Here is a 23,850-nt window from a genome sequence, read left to right as displayed (position 1 = left end):
TGAAGGGGCCTTGTCCGCAATGGAAGGAGCTGAGCAGCGCTCCCCTCGCGGCGTTACTTCCTCTCTCCCAAGGCTGGGCGCCGCCCAGTCACCGCGGGCGAGAAGGGGAAATGGAGACCGCAAAAGGAAACTTTCATCGAGCCAAGCGCTGTGCAGCTCCCCAGCCCCGCAAGGGCCCCGCGACAGGGACACGCTGTGCGAGGCGGGGGGAGGGGACGAAGCAGCGCTGCAAGGGCGGGGGTGCGGGCGTGGAGAGGGAGTGAAAGGCTGGCGGGGGGGGGCTTTGGCACGTGATAAAGGCTGAGGCGGAGAAGACAGCGGGGGGGATGTTCTAGAGCGAGGGCACGCAGGGTTGTCTGAGGGGCAGTCTCGCGGAGAGGAAGTAGGGGGGAGGGGCGAAAGGCTGCACACAAGCTCTCCTCCATCGGCAGCCTGCGGGCGCACTGAGACGTACGTTTGATCGCAGGCCGCGCGCGCGCCTCTGGTGGGCGTGGCTGTTCCGCTGAGTGGGCGTGGCTTCCCATGGCAGGCGCGCGCGCGCGCGCTGTGGCGGAGTCTGCAGAGCTGGAAGCGCTGTCGTTACTCTTGCGCTGGGAGCCGGGGCGCGGAGCTTCCGCTATGGAGGGCCCCGGGCCTGGGCTCGCCGCGCGGCCGCTCACCGAGGATGAAATGGCGGAGGTGAAGAAGGAAGTAAGTGAGGTCGGGCGGGGAGGGGGTTACCGGTAGACCGGGGGGCTGGGACGGTCCTCGCTTCCTGCCGGCCGGCGGGCGTGTCACGCCCAGCCCCTGCAGCCGCCCTTCCTGTATCGCTGGGGGGCCGGGACACGCGCCGGGAACCCCCCCCCCCGCAGCCCCTGGGGCGGGGCTAGGCGCGCGCTGTCAGCGACTCAGGGGGAGGCCCCGGGGCCGTGGCTCGGTTTGCAGGTGTCTGGCGGAGACCCCTGGAAGTGCCGCCCCCGGCTCGCGGGGCCCACTGAGCATCCCGGTAAATGACACACCCCCTGCGGTCCCCTTCGGTCTGTGTCCGGGTGGAGGGGCGCCGCTGACCGCGAGCTGGGTTATCTCCTCCCCCTCCCTTTGCCTGGTCACAGGACACACGTAGGGTCCCTGAAACAAATAGTGTTCCTTCAGGCAGGATGTCAGCGTGTAGCTCTGTTCTTATTTAACATTTACACTGTGGAAAGGATGAGAGGCCAACCAGGTTAGGGCTGTTTGTGATGGAAAAAATAACAAAACTCCATGGCTTTGAACAGTAAGGCTGAAATTATTTTTAAATTGTATAGTTTGGAGCCAAATGCATGCCTATTTGTGTTTTGTTTTGTTAACTGTTCTCCTGATCATCCAATACCTGGAAAGTGGAATTGACTTCAGGAACCCAGATCTTACATTATTTTGACCCAGGGCTGTAACCAGTGTGAGTGGGGGAGTCCTCCAGGGCGCAAAGCTGAAGTGGCTCATGGGATGGGGGTACACAGGGTCATGTTCCTGCTCCCCTTATTTTTTTTTGTTGTGTGCCAGCCAAACCTCAGATAGGCTGGGTGGCCCACTGAGATGAGTCGGGGTGGAAGTGGTGCACCCTTCCCGAGCCCCACCATGTGGGGCTGGCCCACGCCCCCTGGTGTCACCACTCATCCCCCCCCATTGTTCCGCCCTAGGAGTGTGTGAGGCACATGCCACAGTTTGAAAACCTCTGTGGGGTGGTCACATGCCCCCTCCCCAAACCTTTAAATTGTGTCCCCCCACACTATCAACAAACAGGTAAGTGCTACCTGTGAATGGGGTGGAAAAATGATGGGGGGGGGGAATGGTAGGGGGTGCAAATATGCTTGCTTGCCCCGGGTGTTAAAATGCCTAGTTATGAGGTCAAAGCAGAGCCATAAGTGACTCCAAAGCATAAAAAAGTTAGTGGGAAAGACACACAAGGGATTAACAAAATATTGATATTCTAAGCTTTATTTTTGGTTCCTCTGGTGCCTAACTACATTGGCTGAACAAAAACTATCAGCTTCCAGTGGGCAATATTATTTATTTACTGCTTATTCTCCAACACTGTGGATGTTTCATTAATATACTTATAGAATCAGGGGTTCTCAAACTGGAGGTTGGGACCCCTCGGGGTCGCAAGGCTATTACATGGGGGGTCGCAAGCTGTCAGCCTCCACCCCGAACCCCTCTTTTCCTCCAGCATTTATAATGGTGTTAAATATATAAAAATGTGTTTTTAATTTATTGGGGGGGGGGTCGCACTCAGAGGCTTGCTGTGTGAAAGGGGTCACCAGTACAGAAGTTTGAGAACCACTATTATAGATGGTTGGTGTCTCCATTCCAGCAGCATCAGGAAGGTCCAAGGGGGTGGGGGAAACCACTGCTTAATCTCTTTCAGGGTTCCGGTCACTTCACAGCTGCCATCTCTAAAACAGGAAGAAAGAAGCAAGCTCAAAAATAAATGAAGAGAAATAAATGTTACAGGAGTCACAGTTAAGAGCTCGGTTACATTAGTGCGGGAGGGAGAAAATAACTTGTGCACCAATCCTGTAAACACATACGCACATGCATAAAGTTAAGCATGTGAGTGTGTCTGCAACCATCTAGGGCTCTGATGCTGAAGATATGCTAGTGTATAATAGATGTGAGGACCCAGACCATTTATTTTGTTGTGAATATTTGAATCAATGTTACAGGGTACGGTGATGTTGAGCAAAGTGGAATGGAGATATCCAGCCTATCAAAATTAAGACAATTTGGCCATAAACTTTAAAAGCAAGAGGAAAAATTTTGTGTGAGACTCAGAAAATTATTTGTTTAGGATGAGGCCTAGGCAAAGATAAGATCTGATAGTTTTCCAGGATGAAAAAATACACTTCTGTACTATGTAATCTTATTCTAGGCTAGACTGCAGAAACAGCCACTGGACTGAGTTGCTTCATGAAGTACTGAAGTTATTGGTTCATTAATGATTTTTGGCAAAACCTGATGTAACTTGTGATTGGGGTCTTGCCCATTAATTTATTTCTGTTTTCATACACATCTGTTTTGCATGTTGGTGTTACTGCTCCTTGTTGAAATTTGTTTTACTGAATCTCTGAGAGTTACTGGATTGATTTTCTTCAGTAGTTGTTTGTTATCCCACTTCCATCATTAGATGCTGTCAAGGCTGTATCCCCACTTTGAACTTTAGGGTACAAGTGTGGGGGCCTGCATGAGGACTTCTAAGCTTAACTACCAGCTTAGTTCTGGTCCGCTGCCACCATTCCCTTCCCTGGGAAGCTTTTAGAAACCTTTCACCAATTCCCTGGTGAATACAGATCCAAATCCCTTGGATCTTAAAACAAGGAGAAATTGATCCTTCCCCCCTCCTTCCTTTCACCAACTCCTGGTGAATACAGATCCAACTCCCTTGGATCTAAAAACAAGGAGAAATTGACCCTTCCCCCCACCCCCCCCCTTCCTTTCACCAACTCCTGGTGAATACAGATCCAACTCCCTTGGATCTAAAAACAAGGAGAAATTGACCCTTCCCCCCCCTCCTTCCTTTCACCAACTCCTGGTGAATACAGATCCAACTCCCTTGGATCTAAAAACAAGGAAAAATCAATCAGGTTCTTAAAAAGAAGGCTTTTAATTAAAGAAAAAGGTAAAAATCATCTCTGTAAAATCAGTATGGAAAATAACTTTACAGGGTAATCAAACTTAAAGAGCTCAGAGGACCCCCCTCTAGCCCAGGTTCAAAGTATAGCAAACAAAGATAAACACTCTCTAGTAAAAGGTACATTTACAAGTTGAGAAAACAAAGTAAAACTAAGACGCCTTGCCTGGCTCTTTACTTACAAGTTTGAAATATGAGAGACTTGTTTAGAAAGATGGAGAGAACCTGGATTGATGTCTGGTCCCTCTCAGTCCCAAGAGCTTGACAACTTAAACAAAGAGCACAAAACAAAAGCCTTTCCCCCCCCCCCCCCCCCAAGATTTGAAAGTATCTTGTCCCCTTATTGGTCCTTTGGGTCAGGTGTCAGCCAGGTTACCCGAGCTTCTTAACCCTTTACAGGTAAAAGGATTTTGGAGTCTCTGGCCAGGAGGGATTTTATAGTACTGTACACAGGAGAGCTGTTACCCTTCCCTTTAGTTATGACAGATGCTTTTTGTTCATTTCAGTGAAGCATGTCTGTTTGACTTTGGTTTTGGTTTCTTAATAGTTGTTTTCACTGCTTATGTAATTTATCTGAAGTGCTTTGTCAGAATTTGTGGCACATGGTTTTTCATGTTCTTGCTTGCTGTTAAAGAACCACAAGAGGGAATAATACTGCGATAGTTAACATCTGATTATTTAAAATTCTAAAACCCCCTTCATCTTCAATAAATATATTCTGATTTGAATGTAATACCTAGTCTTTCAAATGTATTTGTTATTGTGACAAATATGCTTATTTAACAACTTTGTTTTTGCAAAGGAAAACTGCACCTATGCCACTTCAGTCTTGTCAGGCTTCAGAAACTAAGCAGAGTTGGACCAGGTCAGTGTTTGGATCAGAGACCTGTAGAGAAACATAGGGGCTGCAGGGAGTAATGTGAGTCAGTAAAATACATTATTCTCTGAGTCGGTAGTGAACCAGTGTCCCAGTTTGATGATGGGGCTGGGGAGGTGCTCTTTTAGATGAGTTGTAAAATGGAGGTGTAGACTGCTTGTGATCACTAGAATTGCCTAGAAGTAAGAATGTTAATTTTGGTTCCTTGGCTAAATGCCAGTTTACCTACATTTTCCCCTGTGGTTTTTGTTATGTTTTTCTTATGTTCTTAACTGTTAAACATTTGCTGCATGTCACACTGGTGATAGCTGCATTTGAATGTGAAAATTAAATTAGTATAATTAGTTATTAAAGTTTTTGTTTTAAAATCCATCTGGATGAATCAGTATAACAAATATCTGTTTAACAAATAAGAAGCATCTGGCACTGGCCACTGTTGGAGGACAGGATACTGGGCTAGCTGGACCACTGGTCTTAGTCAGTATGGCCATTCCTATGTTATGTTCATAATATAGGATCATTATTTATTGATATTCTCTCATGCATTTGTTTTAATACTAGAGAAAACAGACTGTCTCAAATATTAACTTCTTCCCAAACACAAACTGTTAAAATGAAGTTACAGTTGAGATTACTTAATAATTTAGGGTAAAATACATTACAGGGATATTGAAATTATCCTAATACATGTTAAACCAGGAAATTCAGAGTTAAAATTAAACTGAAAAGAAATCTAAATGTTAAGGTATGAAAATGTATAGTTAGGGCACCCAAACAACTTTAACTCTGTCCTGTAGAGAAACCATCCAAAACACATGTTTACGGTCTTAGTATTTGATATTTCAAATTACACTGATTTTTTTTGAAAGACTCACTAGATTCTTTCTTTCCCTCTCATTCAAAATGGCCATTGCCTCTCACTGTCCTTTAGACAGCTCCATTAAAAATTTCACTTTTTTTACTGCAACTACCCATTGAGCAAACAAGATGTTAGGATACATAAGGAAAAGGATGGACAATAATATTGAAAACATAATGCCTTTATATAAATCAGTGATGCAGCCTCACCTGGAATAGTGTGTGCAGTCCTGGTTACCCCATCTCAAAACAGGATGGGGTTTAGAGAAGAGCAATGAGACTGATCAAAGACCAGGAAAAACTTATTTGAAGAGAAATTGAAAAGATTGGAATGGTTTATTTTAGAAGGGAGCTGAATAAGAGGGGACATGATAAAAGTACATATAATAATTTATGGTAAATTGGGAGCTTCCATTCTCCTTGTCTCAAAACACAAGAACAAGGAAACATTCAATTAAATAAAAGCTGGGTAATTCAAAATCAATAAGAGGAAATAGCATAAAAAAGTGTGTGTGATTAAGCTGTGTAACTTGTTGCCACAGGAAGTCATGGAGACCAGGAACTTTTCAAGACTGAAAAAGAACAGCAATGAACCACTCCATGCAAGACATTTTTCTCAGTCCCAAAGTTTCCTCTTATTCTAAACTCTCAGCACAGCTAGCATACCTCATAAGGCACAATTAATTTTACCTCAAAAGAGAAATTTTTGTGTGACAGATATAGCTGTTTCCTGCAGTATCCTTGGATGACTTTATTGTATTAAGGGAGATGTGACAGATGTGAGACTTGGGAGTTCAAAAGACTATATTGAAAATGTGCCAGACACTTTGGACTTTTGGATCAAATAAGTGTTAAGTGGATTTCCTGGAGAATCTCTAGGGAGAGGCTAATGCAAATTACCCAACTCTGGTTATGGTATGCCCTGAGAAGAGTGTTGTCTGCTGATTACCTGTTACAGAAGGCCAAGATCAAAGGCCTGACCTATATAAAGCGACAGCTGACCTGCCCAGTTTGGGTTCAGGTTCTGGGTCTAAGAGGGATGAATTTGTAACCACAGGGAAAACCGAATTGTGGGTTTTGAAAAGACTAAAACCTACCGGAGCCCTACATTGCAGTTGGGGTGGTGGGGGTGGGAAACAGGGTGACTGATGGTAAGCTTTTTAGCATGGGTGTTGGTTCTTTTATTGTTTTAGTATGTTTTTTCTATCATGCTTTTACCTTAAAAATAAATATGCTTGCTTGGAAGGACTGTGTGGTAATTTATAACCATGGGCAATACACTGGACATAGCCCTCAGAAAGAACACAAAGTGCTGGCAATTATCTTTTTAGGTGGTCTGGCTTGCGGGAATATCGCAGTGTGAGGCAGGGAGTTGTGCAGCCTTAAGATCCTCTGCCAGGAAAGAGTGAGAGACAGGTTTCCACCCAAGAGAAGTGACATCTGGGAAATGTCTAAAATGGGTGCCCTTGGTGGACTATGGAGGGGGAATACAGATGCAGTTGCCCTGAAACTGTGACACCTAGCATTTCCCTTCCACCCCCAAACCTTAGAATTATCTAGAACAATTATGAGTAAATTTTCCAGCATACACATTCAACATTACTACAAAGGTTTACATTATATTGTTCCTTGCCATTGTATACAAATCTCATGGGCTATATGTTGCCAGAATACAATTTTTTTAGTAGCATTGGTGTTCCTTATGTTGTTGTTGTGCTGTCCCTAGCTGCTGGCATCTGCCAATAAGCTGAAAGCAAATGAAATAAGATACTTTTCTGAATATTTATTTAAAAATATGATTTTCCTGTGGTCTCTTGTGTGGTGCTATTCTTAGTTGCTCTATTTCCTGTACTTTCTTCCCTTTCAGATACTACACTGATGGGGGCCATATAAGCACCTAGATGAAGGTAGATAATATCTTGGAGTACTTGTACACTTATTTTAATTAAACACGGTCCTTCCTTCTGATCTAGTACTGAATTATTATGCACCTTTCAATGAATTCTTTCAGCTGCATGGTTCCTTTTCTTACCTAGTTAACATGAGAACAACTTCATAACACCTGATTCTACCTGATTCCTTTATTACACCCCATGGAAGCTGATGAGAGGGGCTAATACTTTGCTACCAGCAAGGCTAGAAGTTTTTTAGAAGGTCCTCCCCCGATGCCTGTTAATTAAGAGTTCTCATAGTGTTTTTAGCATCATAATAAAATGTTGGCTGCCTTGTTTTCAGCAGGCTGTCCTAAACTAGGCCATTCACTTGTCTAGCCACTGAGAGAACTTGAGGCTCAATTTTTTTTAAGGTCTCTCAAACAGGACCCAGTTCATGTGCTATTAACCAGAATATTATTGCCAGCACCACTACTATCCATGGAAACTGATTTCCTTTTGGAAGAAAGTCTCAACTTTTAGCAAATACCTTTTGTTCCCTTCTGTCTCTTCAAATCCCTCTCCTACTCCAAATTCCCTTCATGGTCTAGTGCAGTGGTTCTCAATTTTTTTTTCCGCGGACCACTTGAAAACTGCTGAGGTCTCGGCGGACCACTTAATGATCTTTCCAAATATTGTTTGTACCGCTAGCTAACTATTGTAAAGCGCTTTGGATAAAAGCGCTATATAAAAAAACTTAATCATTAACATTTGTTGTTCTATAAATAAAGGCACACAACTCGTATTTGAATATCCGTAGTCTTACCTTTCTAATGCAATGGATGATGTGCCCTCTCTCCCCCGCCACGGCAGCCCCCGAGCTGGGGCTGGGAAGGAGTGGGGTCTCTCCCCGGCAGCTGCAGCCTTGGAGCTGGGGGAAAGTCACCTCTTTCTCTGCCCACCTCAGCCCTGCACGTCCCAAATTCCCCCCACTCCCTCTTCTCACCCAACTGCCCCCCACCACCTCTTCCCCCCCCAAGGCCACCACCTCACCTTACATGTTCATCTTCTCCAGGGTCCAGGCATCTAATTAGGTGAGCCATGCCTGCGCAACTCCACTAATTAGGTGGGCGGCCCTTCATTCTCTTGTGTGCGGCCGCCCAGGCATGCACATTAGAAGAAAATATCCACGGACCGCCTGAATGGAGCTCGCAGACCACTGGTGGTCTGCGGACCACAGTTTGAGAACCTCTGGTCTAGTGTACCTTAGTTTCTCCCAGTTCTTTCCCAGTGCCTTTTCACTCTACTCCTGCAAGCACAGCTGAGAAGGTGCTCTGTGGAGGAGTAAAAGCACAGTACAGCTTAGTGAATTTGTCCTTGCTTTTGAAGGACGAATGGCGGTTGGTGTAAAAAACAATGTTGAAATAAAAAACTGAGACACCTGTCAGAAATAGGACTGGTAGTTGAGGGAATGGAGGATTGGAAAACTCTCCAAATTAGAATGTTTTCATTTTTAGTTTCCCCAAAACAATATATTTTTAAATACATCTATGAATTTTCTATGAAAGAGCGCTTATTTGTATATATCCATTGTGTGTGTGGTATAATTATACATATGAAATGTGGGGTTCTTTTGGTTCAGAACGGATTCATTTTTTTAAAAGCACATTATATATCAGGCATCATTTTATACCTATAGAGAAATAAGCAGTATGTAAAGCGAGATAGTAAATGTAAAATCTTCTATGAAAATATTTTGTCTGGCAATCTGGTCAACATCTGACAGCAATGCAGTTGATCTGTACAGTAGGAAGGGTTATAGTCTAAAAAGTGGCTTTGTAAAATGGCTTTGTGGAGGTTTCATACTTAGTCCCTAACCTCTGTGTTAAACTTGTGCAGTTTGCAGGTAAAAATTTCTTTTTGTAACTGCCACATCCACAAACTCACTAGACAAACAGTCAAACTGGCTTATTTCCATCTCATGTATCATCATAGTGTTCGGTTCTGCCAGCCAGTCTGTGCAAATTGCATTGTCTTATATTTTGTCCCCATATAACACCGTTAGCTATAGGTGGCTTTGCATGGGTGTTGCTTATGACAGGGTTCCACAGGTGTCATAGTAGCTGTAAATTGGTTTGCAGAACTCTTAATCTCATGCATTAATTCCAGTTATAAAAGAACCTAGCATGACCATTAGAGCCCTGTGTGAGTTGTGGGGGGCTACAATTTGCAAGTTTAAAAAAAAAATCTGACTGAGAAACTGCCACTGATTTCCATGTTAAATTTGTTTAATCACTTTTTAGAGTAAACCTGTGCCTGAGACTGCTCTGTGCTCACTTGATACTACTTTATATGACAGCATTCTTGTTTTTTGAGACAGCAGGATTCTTGCACATCTACAGTTCTTTTCAGTGTAAAATCCATTAAATTACTTAATAGTTATCAATGTGTTAGAAAATAACATTACTAAAACCACTTTTTCTTTATTCAAGCAATAGCCCACTTATTGTCATTATTGGTACAATTTTCTTATCTCAGTCTTGATGACTGACTAACAAAGTTAAACACAGCACTTGTTAAAGAACAAATGCATTAAAGTTATCAGTGTATCACTGATGCGCTTTATTTTGTATATACCAGTAATTAGTACCCTGCCAAATTCATGGCCATGAAAAATGTGTCACGGACTGTGAAATCTGGTGTCCCTCCATGAAATCTGGTCTTTTGTGTGCTTTTACCCTATATTATACAGATTTCACAGGGGAGAGGAGCGTTTCTCAAATTGCAGATGCGGGGGGGTCACAAGCTTATTTTAGGGGGTCACAGTATTGCCACCCTTTTGCACTGCCTTCAGAGCTGGGTGGCCAGAGAGCGACAGCTGTTGGCTAGGTGTCCAGCTCTGAAGGCAGCAGCAGCGCAGAATTAAGGATGGCAATACCATACCATGCTATCCTTCTGTGCTGCTGCCGGCGGCGATGCTGCCTTCAGAGCTGGGCTCCCAGCCAGCAGATGCCTCCCTCCAGCTGCAGTGCTTTAAAGGCAGCGCCATTGCCAGCAGCAGTGCAGAAGTAAGGGTAGCAATACCGCAACCTCCCCTACAATAACCTTGTGACACCCCGCCCCTCCCCCCCCCCAAATTCCCTGTAAGCTGCGCAGCAGCCTATTTAGCGCTGCACATCACACATCACCTCCATATTGGTGCAAGTAACAAAATTCATTCTGCACGTGGGTGGGAAAAATTAGAGGGAACACTGCCTATAATAACAGGAGTACTTGTGGCACCTTAGAGACTAACAAATTTATTAGAGCATAAGCTTTCGTGGGCTACAACCCACTTCTTCGGATGCAACTGCCTATAATGCTTTTTTGGGGTCAGGACCCCTAAATAACACCATGACATTTCAGATTTAAATAGCTGAAATCATGAAATTTACGATTTTTAAAATACTATGACCGTGAAATTGACTAAAATGGACTGTGAATTTGGTAGGGTTCTATATTTAATGCTATCCCAGACACTATCTCATATAACTACACTGTATTTTAGCAACAGTAAGCTTTGTATAAAGCTGCGATCAATTGCCACATGCAAGCATACTGCGGTCTGTTATGCTTTTTCTCAGGGTGGATTTGATTTAAATCAAATTGATTTAATTCATGATTTAATCACTACTCAGGAAGAGTCTATTTAATCATGGATTTCTACGTAAAAGTGCATTCTTGTTGGTTGTTATAACCTTAATACATATTCTTCACAACTCAGAGATAGGTTTCATTTGTAGAAGGTACACACTATACATTTTTAAAGTGATTTATTTTGAAAACTTTTCAGATTAGTTTTACATCTATATCAGAAAATGAATGATTGTTTGGGTATTTCATTTACCAAAGGTAATTGAAGCAAATATTTATGAAATTATTGGGAGGTGAACTATCTCCAATTCAACAGCATAATCATTAATATTTGGGGGATTTTCTTGCCGTGCTGTATTAGGAGGAGAACATCACCAGACAGACAGGGAAATCCACTGGTGGGCCAGGATGGTTTGTTTACCTGCAGCGTCTGCAGGTTCAGCCGATCGCAGCTCCCACTGGCCGCGGTTCGCCATTCCAGGCCAATGGGGGCTGTGGGAAGCAGCAGCCAGCACATCCCTTGGCCCACGCCACTTCCCGCATCCACCATTGGCCCGGAACGGCAAACTGCGGCCAGTGGGAGCTGCGATCGGCCCAACCTGCAGATGCTGCAGGTAAACAAACCGTCCCGGCCAGCCAGCGGATTTCCCTGACAGGTCGCGTGCCAAAGGTTGCCGATCCCTGGACCCTCTCTTCAACCCTGGTGTACAATCACCATACCCCATAACCAGCGCTACAATTTCTCAGTTTGGAATGAATTAGTCCAAAGGAAGAAAATATTCTTTCTACACCAGCAGAAGAAGCTACTGCTGTTAAAAGTGAGATTATCACTTCAGAGGTCTCTGAATCCAAGTGCTTAAGTGACTTCTAACAGTTCACTAGTGTGACTTTCTTTAAAACATCATCAGCAAACACATATTTCTTGAATGGTTCACCCTGAGCTCTGAAGTTTATTATAGTTTGCATTATGGAGGGATGATTGCTGGATGTCCATGTCATAGCCAACTCCTCTTCTTCAGCAGTTAAGGTTTGACCCTGGTACCGAGTATTGAGAATATTTGCAAGAAAATGAGCTGGAGATAGTGCTTGTCCCATTTGTTTTTTTAATGCTTGTAATTTAACTCTATCATTGCAAATTGCTCTTTTTAAAATCTCACTCTGTTCCTTCCAAATTTCAACAGCATCAGCAATAAAACAGCTATTTCCCTGCATTTTGTTCAAGGCTACAGAAATAGGCTTCAGGGTACTCAGCATGTGTTCAACATTTTTCTTAAGCCCAATGTTGAGAACTTTGGCTGTGACAGTGCCATCTATTTTTTCATGATTTTCTTCACAAACTGTCATCAGATTAGGCCAGTTCTTGATCCAGGGCTCAAAACAGTCCACTACTAAGTTCCATCGCACGTCTTGTGGGAAAGTTAGCTTAGTTTCTCCCACTTTTTTAAGAGCAACTTCTGCAAAGTGGTTGTTACGGAAGTATTTTGCGATTTCAACATCATTAGCCTTTATTTCTGGAACACTGAAGTCTTTGGCTTGGAGGTGCATCAAATGAGCACTGTAACCGTATGTTATTAGCTTGGGACTCTCTTCTAAATAATGTCGTCTTCTCTTAAATACATTTGCAGCATTGTCTGTGACCAAGCTGCGTACTAGACATTTGAATTTTTTTCCACAGTTTGTTATAGCTTTTACTGCTGCTTCTTGTAAGTATTCTCCTGTGTGTGCATTTCTTGATGTATCAATTGTTTCTGTAAGGAAGACATTGCCTTCTTCTGGTGTCACACAAGCACATACAACAGGATCATTGTAGACATTGCTCCACCCATCAAGACTTAGGTTAACAATTTTACCCTCTAGACCTCTTGCACACTGCTCAGTTTCTCTTTCATACACTTTATCCAGCAATTTGCCTGCGACATCTGCTCTATTGAGTGGTCTATCCTGGTCTTAATGACTGAACCATGTTAATGAGTTGTGGGTTCTCAATCAAATGGAAAGAACAGTTTGTTGCATAAACAAACCAGGCAATTTTTTCATCAGTTACCTCTTTTTGTAATCTGCTGGTTCTTATCACAAACTTATCTCTAGCTGTTTCTGGATGATGGAGATTTTTTTTTTTTTGGCTACAGGTGATATACTGTGGCTATGTGACATACATGATGTGACTGAAACACTCTCATTGGCAGATAACTCTGAAACTATAGAAAATGATGGCGATCTTGAAGGTGGATAGTCTTCAGAATCCTGTATGTTGAGGATGGATTCTCCTAAACAAAATAATGCAGTTATTTTATTATTATTACCATACTGCTCATTTAGTATTACTCATTGCATTCAGTGACACTCAGTACTACTTTAAAGGTGAAATTGTAAAAGGAAGATCTGCCTATTTCAGCTATTCATTTTTATCACAACTGCATCTAAAATGATAGTACCATAGAGTAACAACTATATTTTTTGCTCAAACATGAAAATTCAGGAATAGTCCAGAAGGAAGACAGGCAGTCCTTAAGAAAGAAGTATGAAATAAAAAAGTTTACCAACCTGAAGATCCTGCATGTTCAGACATGTTCCTTCTCAGGAGGAAGCTGCGTTGAAGATGATGAAAGGAACACTTCTCATGATGTTTCATTCGGGCAACCAGGCCTTGCATTTCTTTGTTGCACTGTTTGCATTTTGCACACATGCCTCTTACCCAGAGGTAGAGGAACTTCAATAAAATATTCCCAAACTGGGTCTCTTTTACGTCCTGCTGCCATTATAGGTTTTCCCTTCTAGTGAGAGAATGGTATGGTAGATCTCAAATCAATGAAGGCTACACTCCGAAAGACCTCAAGACTTCTGGAATATGCTGCTCAAACAGTTTCACTTTTGTTTCTACTGCCTGTCCCTTCCTTCTCAAATTTATCTCCAGACTTCTTCTTGTCCAGATCTATTCCGCCCCCAACAATCTTCTATTCATTGAACTTTTTGAAACTTTGCACTTTTAGAGAGAGGTAAGGGATTGACTCTGTTTACACAATTTTGCAGAGGGACAATAGGGTTGAGGTCTTATTTCTCACCTCTATATATTATTTATTTATTTAAAAACATTTTTGCTGTTAACAAGCTTGTTCTCTCTGGAGAGACACATCCACAGTTTGAGAACTGCAAAACTAAGTATCTCTGATGGTATCTTCTAGACTGAGAGCTGAGTCCCATTGGGTAGATAGAAAGATTAACCTAAATAATCTATACAGAAGCCCCTGGAACCCCATAAAATTGGGTCCCTGATCCATGAACTATTGGAACTCATTTACAAAACTTCTCTTAAACATTACATCAAAGGTGGGCAAACTACGGCCTGGGGGCCGCATCCGGCCCTCAAGCTCCAGCCAGGAAGCGGGGTCCAGGACTTGTCCCCGCTCTGTGCATGCCGGGGCTCCACACGGCTCCTGGAAGCAGCAGCATGTCCCCCCTCCGCCTCTTATGCATAGGGGCAGCCAGGGGGCTCCACACACTGCCCCGCAGCTCCCATTGGCCGGCAACCACGGCAAATAGGAGACGCAGGGGCAGCGCCTGTGGACGGGGCAGTGCAGAGCTGCCTGGCCGTGCATCCGCATAGGAGTCGGAGGGGGGACATGCCACTGCTTCCGGGAGCTGCTTGAGGTGAGTGCTGCCTGGAACCTGCACTCCGACCCCCTCCTGCGCCCCAACCCCCTGCCCCAACCCTGATCCCCCTCCCACCCTCCGAACCCCTCGGTGCCCGCCTGGAGCACCCTCCTGCACCCCCAACCCCTCATCCCTAGCTCCACCCCAGAACCTGCACCCCCAGCCAAAGCCCTCACCCACTCCTGCAACCCAACCCCCAATTTTGTGAGCATTCATGGTCTGCTATACAATTTCCATACCTAGATGTGGCCCCCGGGCCAAAAAGTTTGCCCACCCCTGCATTACGTAAATATATTGTCTCGTACTATAGAATTAGAATTTATAATCCCTATTCCATAATGAGATATCTTTGAGCTATAATCTATCTTAATTAAAACTATCTTTAGATTGTTTTTTCCTCAAAAAGCATTTTATCAAAAAAATCAGATTTAAATAAAAAATTCCGATTTTTAAATTTATTTTAAATCATTGATTTTTATCCACCCTGCTTTTTCTTACATATTTCTTTGAAGCTTTGCAAGTGGTAGCAACAATAGGCGATCTAGAATAGACAAAGCACGAGTGGCTACCAGCTTTTATACTGCCATATCTGAGCAAACTGAGACCACCAGTAGCTGGCCTGTACTAGATCAGTGCCTCTCAACCTTTCCAGACTACTGTATGCTTTTCAGGAGTCTCATTTGTCTTGCGTACCCCCAAGTTACACCTCACTTAAATACTTGCTTACAAAATCTGACATAAAAATACAAAAGTGTCACAGCACACTATTACTAAAACATTGCTTACTTTCTCATTTTTACCGTATAATTATAACAAATCATTTGGAATATAAATATTGTACTTACATTTCAGTATGTAGTATACAGAGTCGTATAAACAAGTCATTGTCTGCATGAAATTTTAGTTTGTACTGATTTCGCTAGTGCTTTATATGTAGCCTGTTCTAAAAGTAGGCAAATATTTAGATGAGTTGATGTACCCCCAGAGGTACATGTATCCCTGGTTGAGAACCACTGTACTACATCTCCCACTAACAGTCATGCGATGATGTGAAATTAAAAAAAGGTTATTTAGTCATCAGTTCTGGTCATTAGCCAGTTGTTATGTCACATTAGGAACTGTATTCACTATTTGGCTCCAATGCATTCATCCACCTGATGAACCAAGGGTATATCTAAACTAGGATAAAAGGTGAGTTCTTAAGAAAGAGTTAGCTATCAATTAGTGTTAGCTGGTCAAGTGAAAGTCCAGGGTTCAATTTGATCAGTGAACCGGTGTACATAAGGAAAGCTTTATTTGGGGGTATTAAAATGTGTTGGGTAATGTTTTTTAAAATCCTTTTTATTCTAGTCTAGATATACCCTAAAAGAGCAGCTTTCTACCTCTCCTTTAGAGGGAGCTAGTACCTACTTGACTAGGTCTGATACATACACAATCCAATAGAGCAGTGGTCTCCAAACTTTTTTGATTGCGCACCCCATCAGTAAAAATTTTTTGAACACGCACCCCCTGCTCCTGGCCGAACTGTCGAAGCGGGGGGGGAGGGTGGAAAGCCTTTCGGACTCCTGGCCGAACTGCCATGGGAGGGGGGGGGAAGCCGCTCGGACTCCCAGCCAAACTGCCGAGGGAGGGGGGGGAAAAAGCCACTCTGACTCCCGGCCGAACTGCCAAAGGGGGTGGGGGGGGAAAGAAGCGCTGCTCCGGCGGGGCTCCTCCTGCCACACCCCCTCAAGGATCCTCTTGCGCACCCCATGGGGTGCACGCATCCCACTTTGGAGACCACTGCAATAGAGGACAGTGGTAATATACATACATACATTAAATACTATAAAATAATTATTGTATCTTTTATATAGAAGACCTGGACCCACTTTGGTTTTCATACCAGATGGGGATATATTTCATTACTGTCTGAAGTGTTCCTTATATGTCAGTTTAATGTTTAGGGTAAAGAATATATAAATAAGATTTTATTAGACTTGTATATCATTCATTTTTCCTTTTCAAAATTGCTTCAAATAGTAAAATAACATACTCTAGTTTGTCACCTTTAGTCTACTTGCCAGAGATACAGTAGATCTTGGAACTGTCTCTATAGTGTCATAGCTGTGCATGCCACTTTATGGATATGAAATACAAGATCCCTGCCCCAAAGAAATTAGTCTAGTAAAAATTAACACAAGGAAAGATGAAAAATTTTTGGTGAGTGCATCAACATGCTAATGCCTTAAGCAACAATAGCTGGCTACTGAACATGTGAGCACTAAGTATACTCAAATGATAAATCACCCTGTGTTGCCTTTTCTCTTTACATTTTAAGAAAATCAAATAGTTGCTCAGCCACTCATCTTAAGGCATTGGGCAAATGTTTAAATGCTCAGTACATACCCACTATTTCTGTAGGAACCCTGCTTCATTCAGTACACAGGTCAGACAGCATACAGAAAACAGAGTGAGACATAATTGTCTTATGCAGGGATCATGCATCATTCTGCAACTGTAACAGGATAAATCTGGAGTAAATTATTACACTAGTGAAATTACCCTGAAATTTCACCAGTATAACTGAGTAGAACTGGGTCCTCTGTGCACAGGATGGATGATGTAGTGATGTTGCAAACCTTCGTCATACATGGAGAGCTGTCCAACCTGTGCACTAAATGAGGCACAAGTTATGTGAAAATAAGGTGATCATATAACTGAAAATGACCCTAGCATAAGGAATATGCATGAGAGCAGAGTTAAGATGGCACATGACCTTAACTTTGGCATTTCTTGATTTCTTTTAAAATGCACCACTTGTTCCTTTATCTGTGTGTGTGTGTGTGTGTGTGTGTGTGTGTGTGTGTGTGTGTAAAAAATTGAGATTATCTGTATTCTCCCTCTCCTTCCCTTCAATTTTTTCTTTGACTAGAACAGGATGTTGAACTGAATCTCTTAATAGCAATTCTCCCTCTAGCATCATGCATCACTTCATCAGAAGCAGCCATTTCCTGTTGAAATAATGAATCACTGACGTTATAATGGTGTTGCTAGAAGTTAACAATATTTAGCCATTTTTCCAGCAGGTCATGGACTAATATTTAGTATGTAGTGTTTAAACACTCTAGTATCTGTCTTAATCAGGCATAAGTTAATAAATCCAAAGGCTGACCATTCTTAATTCTTGCTAGACTGCACAGTTAAACCACAACTATCTGAACACATTACTACTTAATATTTAAAATATATTTATATTTAATTTCCTCTGGGCCTTATTTAATGGAAGACTGTTTACCTGAGGGAGGGACTTCACTGGGTGATACTTTTTTTAAAAAGTTATAAATACATTATACAGATACACGGAGAATGGATCTCTGGCTGTTGGGTAACATGGCATTGGGGTTTCTAATTCAGAAATGTAGGTTTATAATCCAGTACTGACATCATCTGAATTTGAATGTTTTCCAATATATCCTCCTAACCACATTGAAAATCAGCTAATGACCGTAATGTTTTGTCTTTTTTTAGGCTTTAGAAAGGATGCGTCCCTATTTGTGTGACAAAATTATAGCGGAGAGACACTTTGATTACCTGCGTTCAAAGAAAATACTCACTAGAGAGGACGCTGAAGAAATATCTTGTCGACCCTCAAGTAGAAAGAAAACTGGGAAGTTATTGGACTACTTAGCAGAAAATCCAAAGGGACTAGATACTTTGATTGAATCTATTAGACGAGAAAGAACACAGAACTTCCTGTTAGAAAGGATAACTGATGTAGTGTTGAAAGTCAAAAATGAAAAACTTGAAGCTCTCAAAGGTGAGATGTTTAAATTGTTAAATGGCAAAGTAGATGTTTATCTCAAAGGACTCTGTAAAAGTATGTAAACCAAAAAACATGTCTTACTTAGCTTCAGAATTCCTTTGGTAATAGGGATACCACCTTTGAAGAAGTCTCTTGCAGGACAAACAAACATTAGACTTGGATTTAAGCCCCTAGGGACAAGTACCATGTCTTCCTATGTCTTTTTACCATGCTAAGCACAGTGACGCTTAATCACAAAAAATAATGCTCATGATTTATGATGTACACAAAGTATTTTTGCATCTTGGTCTAAATCTGTCAAACTTTGCTTCCCATGAGATTATACTGCAGAATTTGAGCTTGGTGATCAGCTTTCCTGAGGGTTTTCTCTTGGAACACTTTTTTTAAACTTACTATGCCCCTTAACATAAAATGAGTCTGTATTGGGAAACTAAACCATCCCTTTGTGTGTCAACATTAAACAAAGCTATAAACCCCAAAACCGTATGTGTATATATGCATATATGTGCTGCTGCCTCAGCCTAGCATGCATGGACAAGGATTTTTTTTATGTTGACACGCAGGAAATTGAATCATAACTTGATGTCACAGAGTGTATTCAAAGTTGAAATTACATTGTAATTCATAGCTCTAAAAATATCCAGCAATTGGTTCTAAGAAATATAAGTTGAGGAGAAGATGAAACCTAGAAGAAAGTAAATCTTAACAGATTCTTCTCTCATCTTCCCTGTTTTGCCTGACTTTGTTTACAAAAATAAGGCCCTGTTCCCAGTGAATTAGATCCATGGAACTGCTAGCTGAAGAATAAGCTGAAATACTTCTCTTCACCCAAAAAATGTCCTTTGTTTTTGAGTGCGGGGTAAAGAGAATTTTTGGCCTGTGTTCTCCTGCCAGACTAACTTGAAACTGAAGCCTTACTTATCTCAAAGACAGCGTATCCTTTTCATTCAAGTTGATTCTGACAGATACTCATTGGTCTCCTACAAGGAGCTCTGTGTAAATCATGCAGGCCAAAATTTTCAAACCAGAATGCGTAGACTAAGGCTTCTAAATCCATATTTAGGCACCTAAATATAAGCAGCTTAGTTCTCACAAGGCCTTGGCACCTGCAGCTCCTGCTGACTGCACTGGAACTTGTGATTCTCAGCATTTGTGAAAATCTGGCCACTTTAATGAAAGTAGTTAAATATGGATTTAAGAGCCTAATGTTAGCCCTCAATTTTGAAATGCCTTAATTATAAAAGTCTCAAAATTACTTCCATTGGTTAAAGTAGTAATAAAAGGAAAGAGAAGGTAGAAGGGGTTCAGTTTCTGCAGTTTTTGTGCTGTAAAAAAATCTCATACTTGCCATTTTCATAAATTTCAGGACATGAAAGAGGGGACAGTATTCCTGAGAGGAAAGAGATGGGGATAGGGATATTGGAGAAGCTAGATGGGAACAGAATGGGAAGACGAAAAGGACAATTAGTTTTTGTGAAAGATTAACTAATTTGACTTTAATTCACATTGGAATGGTGTGATGTCAGGTGAGACTGAAGTTGACAGGAGAGATGGTCTACAAGACAAGTGATCCACATTGATAAAATTTAAGTACCTATGCTCTAGTTTGATGGCTTTTCGAACATTTTAATAAATGTCATTGAAGTAATCTGAAGGAGAAGCTGTCTAGCTACATAGCAAATTGTAATAACATCCAATCTGGTTTTGTTTAGGTCTGAGCTGCAGCAGCTGTATGACTTCAGTGTATGGAGGAACAAATAATCTTTCTAGGTCATATTCTGATGAATCCAATTACTATGAAAAAGTAAAAGAATCTACCCATAATCAACCAGAAGAACAGTTTAGTACAGCTGTTTTTGTGTCTGCTTCATCTCTTCGTTCAATGAATTTACCAATTGTGGAGATGGGAAGCACAGAAAACGCAGACTTCTCAACCACGCTTCCAGGACCTGGGGATCCTGGAGCACCCCCTCTTCCACCAGAACTGCAGTCTGAACAACAGGAAGCCAGTGCCAGTTCAAGTGACAATCGTTTTCTGCCTTTAAGATCTCGTTCTCTTCTACCACAATGACTTCAATGACTCTTTTTCCTGTCTGTTTACTTAAAAGGGGGGGGGGGTGTTGTGAGACTTTTACATATCTTTGCAGGCGGCATACAGAATGTTTCCAAACTGTTAAATCACAAATAGGGGAAATAGCCTATATGAGTTGCCAAAAAAAAAAAAGTTTAAAATGGTAATCAGTTGATTCTGTATCTTTAGTTTCTGGAAGTCTTTAGATGCAACTAGTGCTGGTTGTTTTGTTTTTTTTAGGATTTCATGTTAATATTGTCATTACTTAAATTTTTCCAGTCAATGGAATTAATATTTATCCTCCAACATTAGCAGATTTTGATATTTTTAGCAAGTAGAGGGGAAAATGGCTATTACAAAAGAGAACACTTTAAAAGGACTTTCTCAGAACTTATATTTTTGTACTGCTTCTAAAAGTTTGCCAAACTAATCTTTTACGTGACATAGGGTAAATTCTTCCCTCAAATTTATGCACACATCACTCCCATTGGGAGGGCAGAATTTGGCTCTTTGTAGCCATGCATTTTTTTAAAATGCTTATTGTCAAATAATTCTCAATGTGTTAATTTTCTGAATCTTGTGCTCTATTTTCATCCAAACATGAAAGGCAGATACTACACTGATTAGAGTTCATATATGATAAATGCATTTTCACATACTGTTTTTAAATATAATATAGAAATCATTGATTTGAGATGCATTTGTTTTAATTTATATTAATAGTGGAAAGGAATGTCAGCTGTTCAGATCCCAGTAAGGGAGTTGCTCAGTAGCTTATTTATAAAATGCCTTTATTTAAGTAAGGGTATGCTTCTGTAAGGAGCAAAAGGTACAGTATTTAATGGGTGGACCTAGCAGGAGGATGTCTTTAACTGAAGTACTCAAGGAAATATTGCACTGCAGATACTTAATTTTTACACCCTACAATAACACGTTTACATTGCAAGTGATTTAGAATCTAAACCAAGTTTTAACTATTTTAACATGGGAAAAGTTCTCATCTGACATAGTACAATATGTTTAATCCTTTCATACTTTCCTTCTCATTCTAATCCCCACTTTGTAAGATTGAATTTTAGAAGATTAAGTGTACAAGTGCAAAATGACAAATTTAAAAACTGTATTACTCAGGATTATGTACAGATGTCTTTACACAGAGTATTTTTCTGAAGTTACATTTTCTGTTTATCAAAAGGTAGACTGGATTTTATTTAAAATGTATAATTCTGACACTGACTGCTAAAGTAAGATAAGTATTCTAGTCTGTCACGCCCAGATTCCATTTCTAATGCTAATTCTCCTGCAGAGGCCATAGGCTCAGCCTTTGGACTTCAGAGGAGGAGCTGCCTTACGTTGTTCATGGGTGACGACAGCCCAAAAGGAGGCTGGTCCCATTTGGGGACTCAGAAAAGTAACCAACAAAAGTATCCTATAGCTATTTGTTGTTCATGTCTGACTAGTCCATGGATGTTAACTCAGTTCAAATAAACTGTCAAGTTTAATTAGAATATCATGTAGAAACAACTTTAGTATAAGAATGAGGTAGCTTACATATGACAAAAATATGGGCTGCTTTTATTAATATATGACACACCAATCACTATGTTTTCAGGTATCCATCCATCTAAAACACACTGAGCCTGATTTTCAAAAAAGCAGATTACCCACAAATTCTATTGACTACAGCTTGGAGTTGTGGGTCTCAGCACTCTTAAAAATCAAGCTAAGTGTCTTAACACCCCTACATTTTGAACATTCCCAACCATTTTTTTATGAACTCTGCAGGTATTATCTATTGTAACTTATTTTGCTATCCTGTTGGAAGTGATTATAGAAATTAGGCTAATTTACTCTATCTGGATCTGAGCCTGAGAATTGCTGAGAGCCTTGCAGTCAATGCACACAATTCGCCTTCCACTCAAACTAATGCTAAAACTTCTTTGGGAGCAAGAGCAGGCCCATTGAGAAGTGAATGGTTCAGCAATTTATATGATGTACATAATCTCTCATGGGATAGGGTTCTGTGGTTACAGGAGATCCCCAAAAATTGGGTGAATCTGGGAGGAGGGGTTGATCCTGTGCAAACCAAAAATATACAATGTACATGGTTTCATAATGTGAATGTTAGAGATTTGCTAGATAACTACCAAATGTCTGAATGTGTTCCACAAACTGTGCAGTAATTGCTCCATTGTATTAACCTGAGATCTTTAATGAACGTGTGTAATCTTAACAAATGCTTGAAACCTATGCATTTTTTAAACAAAGATTTAATATCACAAACTGTGTTGAAATCTTTTTTTTTTCCATAATTGCTTGCTTCTCTCCTCCACACCCTCCTCATTACCTTTCTTTGTGGCTTCTGTTACCTTAAAACAAAACATCTCTGGTCTGAGCTGCTCAAACAGGCTATAGATTACTGCAGTATGCTAATTTACAACAATTAAAGATATCCCATCTCCTAGAACTGGAAGGGACCTTGAAAGGTCATCAAGTCCAGCCCCCTGCCTTCACTAGCAGGACCAAGTACTGATTTTGCCCCAGATCCCTAAGTGGCCCCCTCAAGGATTGAACTCACAACCCTGGGTTTAGCAGGCCAATGCTCAAACCACTGAGCTATTCCTCCCCCCCTATGGCATTGAATTCTGGAGCACTGTTGAGGAAGAGGGGTGCTTGTTGAAGAGTACTCCCCTAACTTGTCCACTTCACAACGCCTGATTCTTTTGAGTGCCCATCCTCACTTGAGGCTTGAGCATTCCATGGAACTCTTCCTAGGTTGGAGAGACTCCAATGTGTAATTTCTAACCTAACCTCCAATAGCATGATCTTTAAAAAAAATAAATGAACACTGTTCATCTGTCCATTGGCAGAATGATAGAACTATCTTCCCTCATCTGCTGTGTTTGGGGAGAGGGGGAGGGATGGGGTGGGTGGGTACAAAGACTTAAATCAGGCTTCACTCTGCTTCAACTTTCCTGACTGATCTGTAGAAGGTGCTGTGTAGAGCCAGACCCTGTTTGAACACTAGTTGGGTAAGGTAGAATTATACTCACCTGGGGAAGAACACATCTTTAAAATGATTGAGAGAGCATGACTGGAAAAGGTAGCAGGCTGTAGAGCTTCTGACCCAAGTTTGTGGGTCTAAACTAGGGAAAATGTTATTTTTAAAACAATTACCGAACATGATTTTGATATACCCCTTAATATTAGGGTAGACACAGTTTTAATATTTCTACAGTGGAGTTAGCTGGTTACATAACCTAGGTGTTTAATCCCCCTCAACTAATGTGATAGTAATTGTTAAACTAGATGTTAAGGGTGTTTTTAAATTGTTAGCTAGGTAGAATTAAAAAAAGAGGCACTGGCCGTATCTACATGACTTTTCAAACAAGGTATTAGAACATTTTTGAAAGCACTGTATATTTTAACACAGGCTAA

At 41.4% G+C, this 23,850-nt stretch overlaps 1 protein-coding gene across 3 annotated transcripts; it reads left to right on the top strand.

Moving 5' to 3' along the window:
* Positions 1–534: 534 nt before the first annotated feature.
* On the top strand, positions 535–22,695 carry BCL10 (BCL10 immune signaling adaptor). 3 transcript variants are annotated; one of them, XM_065408968.1, is made up of 4 exons: positions 535–690; positions 7,249–7,288; positions 18,047–18,335; positions 20,054–22,695. In XM_065408968.1, the coding sequence occupies exons 2-4, from the start codon at positions 7,283–7,285 to the stop codon at positions 20,410–20,412; spliced, it is 654 nt and encodes a 217-aa protein (XP_065265040.1). In that variant the 5' UTR covers positions 535–690; positions 7,249–7,282; the 3' UTR covers positions 20,413–22,695. The 3 variants fall into 3 exon arrangements, with proteins under 3 accessions (XP_065265040.1, XP_065265039.1, XP_065265043.1); XM_065408971.1 differs by lacking the exon at positions 535–690 and adding an exon at positions 943–985; XM_065408967.1 differs by lacking the exon at positions 7,249–7,288.
* The last annotated feature ends 1,155 nt before the right edge of the window (positions 22,696–23,850 follow it).

Source organism: Emys orbicularis, chromosome 8, assembly GCF_028017835.1.
Source record: "Emys orbicularis isolate rEmyOrb1 chromosome 8, rEmyOrb1.hap1, whole genome shotgun sequence".
NCBI lineage: Eukaryota > Metazoa > Chordata > Testudines > Emydidae > Emys > Emys orbicularis.
Note: the sequence above shows the minus strand (reverse complement) of the source record. Positions and strands in the feature narration are given on the sequence as shown.

What these genes read in the sequence shown, in the direction of transcription:
- BCL10 (XM_065408967.1), top strand. Translation starts at nt 619, where the DNA reads ATGGAGGGCCCCGGGCCTGGGCTCGCCGCGCGGCCGCTCACCGAGGAT. An exon ending in TGGCGGAGGTGAAGAAGGAA is followed by an intron (nt 691 to 18,046) that starts GTAAGTGAGGTC and finishes GTCTTTTTTTAG; the next exon opens with GCTTTAGAAAGGATGCGTCC. An exon ending in AAAACTTGAAGCTCTCAAAG is followed by an intron (nt 18,336 to 20,053) that starts GTGAGATGTTTA and finishes GGTTTTGTTTAG; the next exon opens with GTCTGAGCTGCAGCAGCTGT.